This window comes from Poecilia reticulata, linkage group LG1 (genome assembly GCF_000633615.1).
Source record: "Poecilia reticulata strain Guanapo linkage group LG1, Guppy_female_1.0+MT, whole genome shotgun sequence".
In the NCBI taxonomy this organism is placed as follows: domain Eukaryota; kingdom Metazoa; phylum Chordata; class Actinopteri; order Cyprinodontiformes; family Poeciliidae; genus Poecilia; species Poecilia reticulata.
The window spans coordinates 31,864,498-31,877,285 of record NC_024331.1 but is presented as its reverse complement, the minus strand read 5'-3'; the positions used below and the strand labels follow the sequence as shown (position 1 = coordinate 31,877,285).

General features: G+C 41.3%; 1 protein-coding gene across 1 annotated transcript in view; it reads right to left on the bottom strand.

The window, feature by feature from the left end:
* Nucleotides 1-226: 226 nt before the first annotated feature.
* The window catches only part of papss1 (3'-phosphoadenosine 5'-phosphosulfate synthase 1), a 17,332-nt gene continuing 4,770 nt past the window's right edge, over nt 227-12,788 (bottom strand). The window contains exons 8-12 of the mRNA XM_008422504.2: nt 9,758-9,963; nt 5,540-5,675; nt 5,187-5,455; nt 2,109-2,338; nt 227-1,021 (exon numbers count right to left, since the gene is read on the bottom strand). Of these exons, the coding sequence (XP_008420726.1) occupies nt 883-1,021; nt 2,109-2,338; nt 5,187-5,455; nt 5,540-5,675; nt 9,758-9,963 (980 nt within the window). The 3' untranslated portion in view covers nt 227-882. The remainder of the gene's footprint in view (nt 1,022-2,108; nt 2,339-5,186; nt 5,456-5,539; nt 5,676-9,757; nt 9,964-12,788) is intronic.

Here is a 12,788-nt window from a genome sequence, read left to right as displayed (position 1 = left end):
TTTTTATCAGAGTGGAGATAATAAAACTGGACAATAAATGGAGGATAGAGAGTTGATAGACAACCAGCAAGCACCAAACCAGAGGATGTCTGCTGCTCTCCATCCACTGTCGGGTGCTTCAGTAACCGCGTCACGCTGCCACTTGCGCCCCCTGGTGTTCGTTAAGAAAAGGCCACACACTTATGGCATCTCCTCAAAACAAAAACAAACAAAACGGAGATTAGACTGATTTTTTTTCTCTAAAAATGATTTATTGGACAGGGAAGATAACAAACGTGATCCTAGCTGAAATATTAAAAATGATTTACCACAAGAAAAAGACGAGCAGCTGGAGGTAGAAAAGAAAATGAAAGGATGTAAAAAAAACTTAAAGTACAATGACCACCATGCACAACCCGGTTAAAACGAGAATAAATACATTTAAAAGAAAATACTGAGTTAACAGTTTAGGAGCTTTTCTGTGTAACAATACGAAGAATCGGTGATCCCAACGTGACATTATGTGAAAGACCAAGGCACTCGACTTTTACTGCGGCTTCCGGAACAGAACCGCTCCAAACGCGTTCAGGTACTGATCAACAGCACCGAGCTGTCGCCATCTTTAGATCTGCAGATAATCTACTTTATTACACGTTAATCTGAACGTTGTGCAGATAATCTACTTTATTACACGTTAATCTGAACGTTCTGCGGAAATGGAGAAATCTACTAAAGAGTAAATGAAGCACACGGATAAAAACACAAATGTAACAGGACTAAAAGCAACTTTCATGACAGGAAGTGAGACGGATAAAAGCCAGCGTGAAGTTTCTTTATAAAAACTGAGGTCCCGGCGTTTCTCATGTCAGGCAGCATAAGATCCGGCGTTTCCTGGTTTTCCGGTTAGGCCTTCTCCAGGGACTGGTAGTACTCCTTGAGAACGGCCCAGGCCGTCAGGGCCATGAAGCCGTCGGGGGGGTTCTCCCCTTCGCGCGCCATCCTCCGCATGCGCGTGCCAGAGATGAAATCATAATCCTGATGGCTGCAGGACAGAGAGACACCGAAGCAGAGGGAACGAGTTAGGAGACGTGACTCAGAAAGAGTTTGACTGCTTTAATAGAAATCGTTTTATTTTATTACAAACATCAGGGTTTCCTGACTTCCAAACGGAAAAATAAAATCCGCCACTCCTTCAGAATGAAGTTTGTTTCTTTTATGTGCATGTTAAAACAATGCTATGCTTGAAAAATTAGCCTGTCACAATAACAACGTGATCAACTGTCGCTGAAGTTACTGAGACAAATGAGAATGTTGATCATTTCCAATATATAATAATAATAATAATAATGCAAGAACACACTCAAAGATCAAACATGAAATTCTGATGATCATTTATCACTGGGACATTTGAAATCTAAAAATAAATAAAACACCAGAAACAGCAAATTAAATTAATTATGAGTTATCTGCAAACAAAATAAACTAACCGAGACCAAAACACCAGATTAAAGACTTTCATCATCCAGTTTAATGGAAGAACGAGAGAAAAGAAAAGTTGACATCAAGTTGAGCTTTTCTCTCATGTGAAGGAAGAAACTAGATTAAAATATGAAAATATGCGAAGCAGGACTACTATAATTCCGATCAACTGTTGGATTAGGATTAAAGTCCCGACTTCGCATCATGGAAAACTCGACTAATCATCTGACCAACCTGAATCTTCGTCTGTGAATGCAGCTTCATCACAGAGGAAAACAAAACAAACGGCGTGACTGGAGCTAAAAATCATTTGCGCTGCGCAGAAACAGACTTTAATCAGCGGCAGGTCTGTGTGATTCTGAGCAACATCAAAAGCTTAAAACATTTCAGCTCTGAGGAAAAGAAAACAACGGGTGTTGTTTTTGGCTCGGCGTTTCCCAGAGACAAAAGCACCGGGAGAACAGGAGCCTTTCTACAAACACACAACCAATTTACAGAATATAATTTCTGTTTAGACTGCTTGGCCTAATTGGCCTAAACGGGATTAAACGTCCAAATAAGCTTCCAAATTAACCCTGAGTGAGTACTTCCTGTTTCCCATTACCGTGACAACCAGACAGAAGAGTCAGGGCCGAACGGCGTGAGCTTACTTCTTGGGCTCATAGAAGTCCATGGCTCCTTTGACCTTGTTGTACGCAGCGACCTTGAAGGGAACGATCTCCAGGGAGACGAGGCCCGGCGCCATGGTGAGGACCTTGGCTCCGTGGCTCGGCTCGTACAGGTCCTTCCCCGTGGCCGGGTGGGGCATGCCTGCGGGGTCGCGACCCACGATGTAGAAGTTGGCGCCGGCGACCATACGGGCTCGACAATGCCACTGCACCTGCAGGAACGAAGAACGTCGGTTCACAAACTGCTCTCAGAACGGTTTCCGTTTCCGGCTACTGGTCATAAATATCACCACAAGACGTAAAACCCTCATGATGTCAAGTGTCTTAAACTAAAGAACTTAATGTGAGCAACGAAAATGAAATAAATGTAAAGAAGCAGGCAGGGAAAGCTGCACGGCGTAATGAAAGTAACTGGCTCAAAGTTATAAGTTGTGTATTTCTAATGAGTTTATTTAATGAAAAAACAAATGAAAGCTGAGGAAACACTCAGAAAACATCTGAGTGTTTCCTCTCATTTTGGAGTTTCTGGTGTTAAAAAGGATCTGAAAACCTGCAGCAGGTGTCTGGATATAAAAATTAATAATTGAAAACTTCAATATGAAGCTGCTACTAGGTCTGTCACGATAAATTTTGCTGGACGATTGTCTAAAAAATTATTGCGATAAACGATAATATTGTTTCAAGACGATGTGACACTGATTTAATGGAAATGACTAATAATGCATGCGATTTCCTGCCATAGATACTTTATTTTCAAACGAACACATAACACTGGAACTAAATAAACAAAACAACCAAAAACAAAAATAAAATGGATTCTCAGTCTCCATTAAAAAACGTACTTGAATAAAAACTAAACAACATAAAGCCAAAGTGGAAATAAATACTGCATTCAACCAAAAGAGTGCAGATTATGAAGTCTGTATACTATATTGCCCTTCAGTAATCACTAGATTTAAATAGAGAAGATGAGCACCTCGACTACCTGATGCAATAGTTCATACTACACGATTTTAGCCCCTATTTTCTCCTTACGATAATCTTGGATCGTTGGTCGATCTAAGATTGTCGCTGGTGATTTCGTAACCGATCATCCTGCAGTGTGTGGTGGGTTACGGTAGCCGCTCCGATCTAAATCAGGGGTTTCCCCCGACTGGGAGCTTAACGCTGAATGTGACAGGTAGCCAATCAGAAAGCCAGATTCTCCTCCTGCTTTCTGAGGGGAAATTACGGAGGGGAATCCCAAACAGCTGACACGGMGCAACACGAAGTCCAGCGGACATCGAAGATGATATGTGGAAGCAACATTAATATTTATTCAACATTTTGTGCAAATAATATAGAAATGAGAAGGGGAGGAGTTGGAGCCAAATTGCTACCTCAGTTAATAAACCCGGCAAGTTTTCAGCTGTTCTTCGTTAACGTGACATAAATAGGTTATAATGATTTTCATTCAGTCAGAACTTTACGCTGAGCCACATGCATCACAGGTAGATTCTAGTAAAGCATTGATTAATGCCTGGTTTTAAAATCAGTTAACTGGACTTGTAGCCATTATTTTGTGCCCATGTGGTTGGACACCACACGGCACGACGAACCCGATCGAACCGTTATACCCAGGATTTCTCTCAGGGTTTGAAAATGGGCCGACAACTCGTGTAGYGTGCGCTGGACATTAGACTAAGGAAATTAGGAAGGGAGGGTCAGTGGAGAGCCCCGGAGCTGAGCCTTTTTTCATTCAGTGTCATCAACAGAAAGAATAAAAGGCAGGAAGAAACGATAAAGCCGATAATTAAAATGAGGTCGATAGGTTTAAATATCGTGCGATTAATTGATTTATCGTTTATCGCGACAGGCCCAGCTGCTGCTTTAATGAATGTTTTTTGTTTGTTGAACGTTTCGTTCCAACATTTCAGCCATAAACCCACAAAGAGTCTCTGAGCGCCGACCAATCCCAAGCAGCAACAAAATGGAGCTGGAAGATGTTAAAAACGGGAGAAGAGACACTAATAATCCAGCAGGGAGCAGATTAAAAGTCTGGAAGGATTTTAAACCGGTAGTTTAGAACAAGACGTGTGTTAGGTTCAGGGAATGCAGGAAATGTGACACTTTTCTCTCCTATGACAGCAAAAAGATTGAAACCTCAACAGAATAGACTTATGAATCATGACGTGGCAGATTTAAACTAATCAGAGTAATCAATTCCTCAAATAAACTCATTTAGTAATTGATTAATTGTTAACTGGAGACTCAAAAAAGGCAATTTGCTAGAAAAAAAACAAACTGAGCAGTAATTAAGCTAAAACACGTCACCTGGTTCAAATCCTGCACCATCTGTTGCTATCCAGTTATTAACTGGTCAAATGAAAAAATAATCCCAGAGCTGATCTGGGATTATTTGCTGATGATCAGCTGAGCAGAAATATCTGATCTTTTCTCACGTCGAAGGATTTTTAGATGCAGATGCTTTGTTTGCTACAAATGATCAAACTTTCACTAAAGGAATGCTGTCATTTCATTTTAGGCAATAAAACATGTTTATTTTTTTAAAAACAAATTGAATTATTTGTTTAGTTTCATCTTTATTGTTGCATAAAAAGGCTAAAGTGGTCAAACAAGCAATCTGCAGTAAACGGAGGCAGATGAAGATAAAACAGCCACTTTCAACCAGCTTGAAGTGTTTTAAGAGAGCAGCTCCCGTCTGCTTCAGGGCCATCCCGTAAATATGAAAACCAGAGAAGGAATAATCCCGCTTTTAACGGCTAAACGCTAAAAGTTAGGCTTGCACCTGGACCTAAAAGAAAAAATAAAACTTTTTACGGCTCCAAACCAATTTAACTGAGTCCCTGATGCCCAACAGCCCTCAGTCTGTTCCCAATGATCGGCTGCTTCCACATTACAAGACGTGAATGAATGAAAAGTTTCCAGCGGCTGAGCAGAGCGACTCGGCCCAGCTTCCTGTCCGGTCAGTCAGCCGGGACGAGACGGCCTCAACGCTCATCATTCAGCGCGGCAGAGAGATTTTTCATCAAAGCTCAGCGCCGCCTTGACCTGCGTTACCTCAGTCGGTCCGGCGTACATCATGGGAGACGGGAAAATGGCAACGATGGTGGAGTCCGGATCCAGCACGCGCTCCTCCAGCACGGCGGCGTGCTGCTTCATCCGCCACGGCAGCGGCACGTCGTCGTCTTTGGTCCAGCCTCCCAGCGGGTGGAGCAGCAGGACGGGCCGGCGGTAGCCGCGCTCCACCAGCCGCTTCTGGGTGTCCTGCATGAGCAGGGCGTGGCCGTTATGGACTGGGTTCCGGAGCTGGAAGGCGAACACCGCGTCTGCACATGGAGAGGAGAGGACTGGTTGGGGGGAGGAAACCAGAACCAGAACCAGGAAGTGGAGCTGGCAGGCGGGACGGCTACCTGCGTTCATTTCTTTAAACTTCTGTTTGAGCTCGTTGGGCGTCAGCCGGTACTGGTCCAGGCCGTCGTTCCAGTAGATCCGGTCCAGAACCTGCAGGTCTCCGCCAACCAGCCAGTCGCCACTTTCCATCACCATCTGGAAACACGACGGATCAATCACCACAATCAGGGCTGGAACAATCAATCGGATTTATTGTGATTAATCAATTATTGAATCAATTAATTTAGTTATTAATTAATCATTAACTGTAGTTAAAAACTGCAACTAAACCAAAACCGTACAAAAAAATAAACATTTTCCATTTAAGACAGAAAATAAAATCTTTGTAAAGATTTTCCACAGTTTCAGCTTCAACTGGTTCAAAATCCCTGAAAAACAAACAAACTGTAAATAAGAAGAACATTTTGCTCTTCAGTTCTTAATTATTTAATCCAAACATAAAACCACAAACCAGGAAGTCTTGAGCTTTTCATGTTTGTCAGAAATATTCTAGATGAAGATGATCAATCGTTTACTAAAATGATCATTTTTAAGGATAAAACATTTTCTAATTTAAAAAAAATAAATCTTTACTGTGATTCTAATATTGTATAAAACTGTTTAAGTGGTTAAATGAATGTTTTTTTTAATAGCTGCCTTTTGCAGCATAATTTTGGTCTTTTCAAAGTTGGTGGATAAGTTTAAAGAAGCTTATTTTCCCAAAATTAAGCAACAAAAATTAGTGACAAAAGTTTAGTTTCTCATTACTAAAATGTTCAAAACAACATTTTCACCACATTTCCTGTACATTGGGGTGATCAAATCTGCTGTTTATCACAATTAAGTGACAAACGTTCTCATGTTTGGCAGAGAAAGAAACTTTCTCCCCAGGAGAATCAAACAATGATCCGAGTCGCTCAGGCTGATTTTGTTTCAGGCGATATCTCTGGCCTCCCTCAGGAGACCCAGCTAGAGTTACTGCAAGAATCTGATTAATCTGAGCATTAAAGAAAAATAAAAACATTTGTGTCACTGATTCCATTAACATGTAGTTCATCATTTAAACGGCCTTTGATATTCACATTTAGAAAACAAAACCAAATTACAGCCTGGCTGCAGCTTTAAAGAGGGTTTAGATCTGAACGCTGTCAGCAGCAGAGGCGTCGCCACCATTTGATCAAAAAGGAAAGACGTGTGAGAAATTTACATTTTTCCGCTCCACACGCTAAATGATCCAATTTGTCCAGAGGTGGCTTGAAAAACTCGACCCATATGTGGAGAAGAGGTTCACATGAACCATGAACGAACGTCACACAGACCGACCCGAACAACGGGGGGGAGAGGGGGGGGCCTGACGGACAGGTAAACAGGAAAAAGTGGATTAACTGCGTCTGAATGGAGCGGCTCGTTTGCAGCTGACAGCAGACAGAAACAATGCGGCGCAGCCGTCGCAGCAAAGGGCGCCGCTGACAGACGGGCTCCGGTGCAGCCAGAGAGACGTATAGTCATGTAAACACACACACACACACACACACACAGTTTAACGAGGGAGGCCTTAATCAGAGCAGGCTGAACACACACACACACACACACACACATCAGGTTAGACGTGTGTGGCGACGGCGTTGAGGCGTCAGGTGTCGACAGTGGAGAGTCATGGTCCCAATTTAGGACATGTGTAGCCGCCGCCCCCCCTTCTATCTGCCCCCCTTCACTCCATCATTCAACACATGAGCCACATTTCACCATGGCGATGGTGGGAATAAGATGAAAGTTAAGGTGCTGAAATATCGGGGCGGTTTTTCTGCGGCTCTGACTCAAACATCAAAAGCCAACCAGTCAGTTACTGGAAGTAAAGTCACTGCAAACCAGTAAACAATGGTCCACAACTGAAATTAATAAACAAAACAAAGCAATTTTAAGGGGATTAGTTAATTTTTAACATTTTATAGGAACACATTAAAATGGCTCTATGGGCCACACAAAACATGTTTATTACATTTGTTGCACAAAATTTTTCTTTCTCAAAACTTGTGCATAATGTGTCACCTGTAATGATATGAGAAATATAAGAAAAGCTTTTATATTGTTTTTTATCCTTCAGATGTAGCTGTATAAGTTTCACATCAGTAAAATAAACTAAATCTGCCAGGGGTGTGAATACTTACCTGCATTTTTACAGCAGTCTGTCTTCAACTACAGAATCTGCCGAAACCCAGACAGAAAGAACCGAACGGACGAACGGACAGACGGACGGACAGACGGACTGATGACATTTAAAAGAAAAAATAACTTTCCTAATTTTCCCCTCACATCTACGCCTGAAGAGTTTGGACTGTTTCCACCTGCATCCTGTTCATCTCTAAACAAAAACATGAATCTTCACTGAAAGTCTCCGGCTGCTGCTTTAGCGTCACATGTGGCTTAAATCCTTTGGATTCCGTCAAACCGCAAAAAAAATCAGCAGCCCAAAGCGGCGGAGTAAGTTCTGTGTTTCTGTTCACAAAGCAGGTGTCAGAAAAACTTGTGCAAGAAAACAGCTGGATAAAAACACAAAAACAGACGCATTTGGAGAGAAGTGGAAACTACATTCCCAAAACATTTTTTTGTTTTTCGGGTGGAGAACATCAGATTCCAGATTTAACACCTGCAGAAGACGGGTGGATCAAAACGAAGTTCTTATGTAATGAGTAAACCTCCATTTCTCCAGATGTTCAGTTTTTCCATCAGCGAAGAGAGCAAAGCACTCCGACTCTTCAGGAGTCAAAGGGCAGGTCAAGTACGCAGCGAGTTACTGATTTTTAAAGAAATGCCACAAAGTAGAATAAAACCACTCATTTCATTAATGAACGAAGTCGATGGAGACCGACTGGTTAAGATGGCCTGATCTACACGACGAGCCTTTTTATAGTATACAAATCCAAGAGTTCAAGAAGCCGAAGAATCCTTTACAACTCGCCTCAGAAATGGATTTACGGCTCTCGTTCCTCGGCCAGCATGTGAACAGGCTTTCATCCGGAGTGATTCCAGGTCCTGCTGGCATGTGACCGTCTGACGGCAGCAGAGGCGTCGTGGGATCAGATCAGGAAGCATTTGGCTCTGAACTGAACGTTTTCAGGATCTCACCATTTGTTTCTGACACGCTAATGAATCCAGGCTGTCCGCAAAACCGCATCAAAAACGTTATTTTATTGTCATATTTACTCACTGCATCATGTTTGTTTTACTTATCTAGTGTTTAGTTGATACTTCTTTACAAAATATTAATTTACTCATTTGCGTTCTTGCTCCAAGAACCATTAGCATTTATTAATTACATTGATTTGCTCATCCTTTACATTTCTAGACAGATTAGTTTAGATTTAGAATAATGAACATGTTGCAGTGGAAGCTGCAACACAACATTCATGGGATGAGAAAAGCTTTATGGGCTGTTTTCCCATCATGAGGTGAGATTTGGGTGGAGAAGATAAAGATATTTTGTTTTGGGGTTGAAACGATCAGCAGCCAACTTAAGTGTTAACATGTGAAGATGGTGAGAGCATCAGTGGGTTGGTTAGGAGGTCACTGATTTACCAGCTGTAGCTCGTCGTCTTTTCCTTAATCAAGTAAAACCTTGAATTCAAAGTTCGCCTCCGATTCGATTCTGCCTCGAATGTTTCCTTAATAGTGACTTTCAGAGGTGGACAAAGTTCCCAAAAGATGAACCATCACATCTACGTCTGAAGAGTTCGGACTCTGATGTTCAACGCTTCAGCATTTTTACTCAAGTAAAAAGTGGCCATGTAAGAAAAAACTCAAGAGTAAAAGAGTATTTTTAGAGTAACTGATCAAATTATCAATCATTTAATATTGAAAAATTACATCAGATGGAACAAAATGTCAAGTGAAAATTTGGGCACTTTAAGGACAAAATGACAATAATTCATATAAATAACATAAAATAACAAAAACCAGGCAAAATAAAACTTTTCAAAATCAGTTTCATTCAATAAAAAAAACGTAAGAAACTTTAAGGAAAACTGCAGGTGTGCCTGCGTCCGGCGAGTTTTTGGTTAAAACAAGTTTGTTTTTCATTCACCGAGTAGAAAATCCAGAAGTTTTGCTCAAGAAAGAGTAAAAATACTTCATAATAAAATTACTCGAGTAAAGGTAACTAATTACTACCAGCTCTGGTCTTTCTCATAGCGGTGCGTAAACAAGCCGGGTCTCGTTCTGCTCCGCGGCGCGGCGCTCACCTTGATGTAGGGGTGATCTCTGCAGGTGGTGCCCCACTGCCGGGCGCAGCGCTCCTCCTTCCGGTGCTGGTAAAACTCCGGGTTACGGAGGATGGCGACGCGTCGGCCGCTGTAGACCAGCGCAATGGCCGTCACGCCGTCCAGACGCTCCTTATCCGCCGTGGACAGCGGCAGCACGATGGGCACCGACAGGTTAATCACGCCACCTAGTGGAGGAGAAGGACATTAAAATTAGATACAGGACAAAGTCTAACTAATGAACAAGTTTTAGTTTGCATAGCAGAGGTGGGAATCTGTTACTGTCACCACAACGTTGCAGTCCAGAACAGCCTTTGGAGTTATTTAGTGAAGAACTGTAAAAATGTACATAACCTCTCACCACGTCGTATAAAAACGTTCAGCATTCACGACGCGGAAACGGAAACTAGTTGAAGGGGAATATGGAAACATCAGCGTTGCTGTCTGAGCGCATTTCTGCATAAAACACGACAACAAACTCCTGACCAATCACGGCCTTGGCTTGGCCTTGCCTTGGCTCCGCCCACTTGCATTGTTCCTGAAGTTTTCCGTCTCCATTTTGCGAAGCGAATGTCGAACCGGGTCCTTCCAGCCGAGACTCCTGTAAATCTGAATGCATTTAGTTTGTGCACATTGGAGATTCTGCATAATGTGTAGTTTGTGGTGCTGGTCTCAGAAACAAATGCATGAAATCATATTCCCAGTTGGATCTTTGAACCAAACGGCTCTAATGAACTAAAAGCACAGAGGCTTTTCATTTTGTTTAACTTTTTCTTCTGGATCCAGAGCCAGAGGTTCTGCATTCAATCCTCAGTTGGCAAACACCTGTTCACCATTTGCCAGGCAGATATGAGCAGATCCTAAACTTTCTGCATTTTAAGAACCAATGTTCCAGTCGATTTCTCCGCCTTCGAACTCGGAAATCTCAACTTCCGAGTTCAAATTGAAAGCAGCAACATGCCTCAAACTGCCTCTGGGAGTCATTTTTACATCGAAGAACCTTTTACTCCGAAGGAAAAACCATCATGAGTTATTGAAACTTCTGGAGTTCAACCTTCGCTGGACGTTTCTTTTCATTTTCAGCCTCATTGAAAATGAAGTAATTTCAACCAAAAGCTAAAGAATCTTATTGTTAAATCAGTTTTGTAAAGTTTTCGGTTTATTTCTTTGCGGTCAAACGGTTTGTTTCCAGAGATCCACCTGGTTTTCTGCCTGTTCAACACGTAAAATTAGTTTTTATATGGAATACAGAACGTTGTATTTATAAAAGACATTTATTTTCTACTAAATATGAAACTTTCAGAATAAAAAACAACCTAAAAGCATTAAGTTTTTCAACATCTTTTAACAGGATGTCTGAATAGAGTCAGAGCCGTTTATATTATTTATACATGAATAAATGTCAACCAGAAGTAAAAAACTTTTACATTTTATTTCACTTGAGGAAACAAATAATGTTGATTGTAAATATTTTTAAATTTAACTTTCAGTAAAACAATAACAGGTATTAATTATTTATTCATCAAGTCAACATTTCTGCATTAATTATTTTTCCTGATTTCATGTTCTGTTTCTGAATGCCATGTTTTTATTACCTGTAAGTGAAAAATCATCATAATTAACAGAAACAAAGACTTTCAAACATCCGTCTGTTTCATTTGTCATAAAGTCCCTAAAATAAATGGATTTTTCAATAATATTCTAACTAAATGGATGTATATGGTTATTCTTTGATAAAATTTCCAAAATTCAGGAAATTTAAAAAGGAGAACTGTGCAAAACTTAAAATAATATAAAGTTAACTGATAAATTCTGCATTCTGGGTTAATCAGCATCTAATCCTGTTTGAAACACTAATCTATGGAGAAAAGTGAAACTTTTATTAATTTCTGTGAAAAAATTGCACAGAACGAAAAATATTCACCATTTTTTAACCTCTGTACTATGAACCATATTCTCTGTGGAGCCAGACATTAATGTTGTACTTAATCAGGATCAGTAAGTTAGAAACAGACAGAAACAGACAAATGGATCAGATCAACGTTCAGATGCTTCAGCCGGGGCCGAGACGGATCGGATGGATGAAAGCAGGAATCAATCCTGCAGGGAATCGAAGGTTTTCCTAAAGACCTCCTGCTCTGAATCACTGGAATCTCATCTTCTGCGCTGCAACATGAGCTGCATTTCGTGAAACTTTGTTCCCGTTAGAGTAAAATGGAAAGTGAAGCGCTGGCTTCGGGGCAGAGCCGACTCCAACTCACATGTTTGGTAAATTAAAGGCCATGTTTTAGATTTTCAACAAGAGTTTTACCATCAATAAGGGAAACAATGTAGGAGGTTTGTTCTCGCACTCAATGCACCTCCTTCCTGATAACCCTCTGAAGGTGTGTGATCCAGCAACCTCCATCCTGATTGGCCTGTTAAACTCTATGTTTGATGTCTACATGAGGCCAATCATTAAGAGAGTTTTCGCACCTGATGGTCCGCTACACTCTGTCTGATTCGGGACCAAAAGTTGCAACGTTTGTTATTTCTCCATCTGCTGTGGTTGTTTTATTCTGCACTGAGTCAAATAAACCAAGCCCAAACCTGTTCCCCTCCTCGCCTGTGGGGGCGCTGCACCAAGAACCACTGAAGGAAACGACACAAAAATCTCAGAAGAAGAAACGCAACCAAGTCCCTTCTTTACAAAATGTAAATAAAAATGTTGAATAAAAAACAAGCGATTTCTCCCACTATCACATTTATTTTGTTTACATTTACCCAGAATGCCCTGCGTTGCAGTCCACTTCCTGGTTTCTGGTCCACTTGCTGTTCACATTCGAAACGCTACAGAGTTCACTTCAACCGAGCACAGACCGACGTTTGCATGCGGACCAGTTTAAGTTTTTGGTTTGATTACTCATTCACACCTCATAAACGAACCGGACTCTGCGCAAACGGACCGGAGTTTGATTAAAGTGAACTAAATGGGACTGGTGTGAGCGCAACGAACCGGACTCTGCGCAAACGG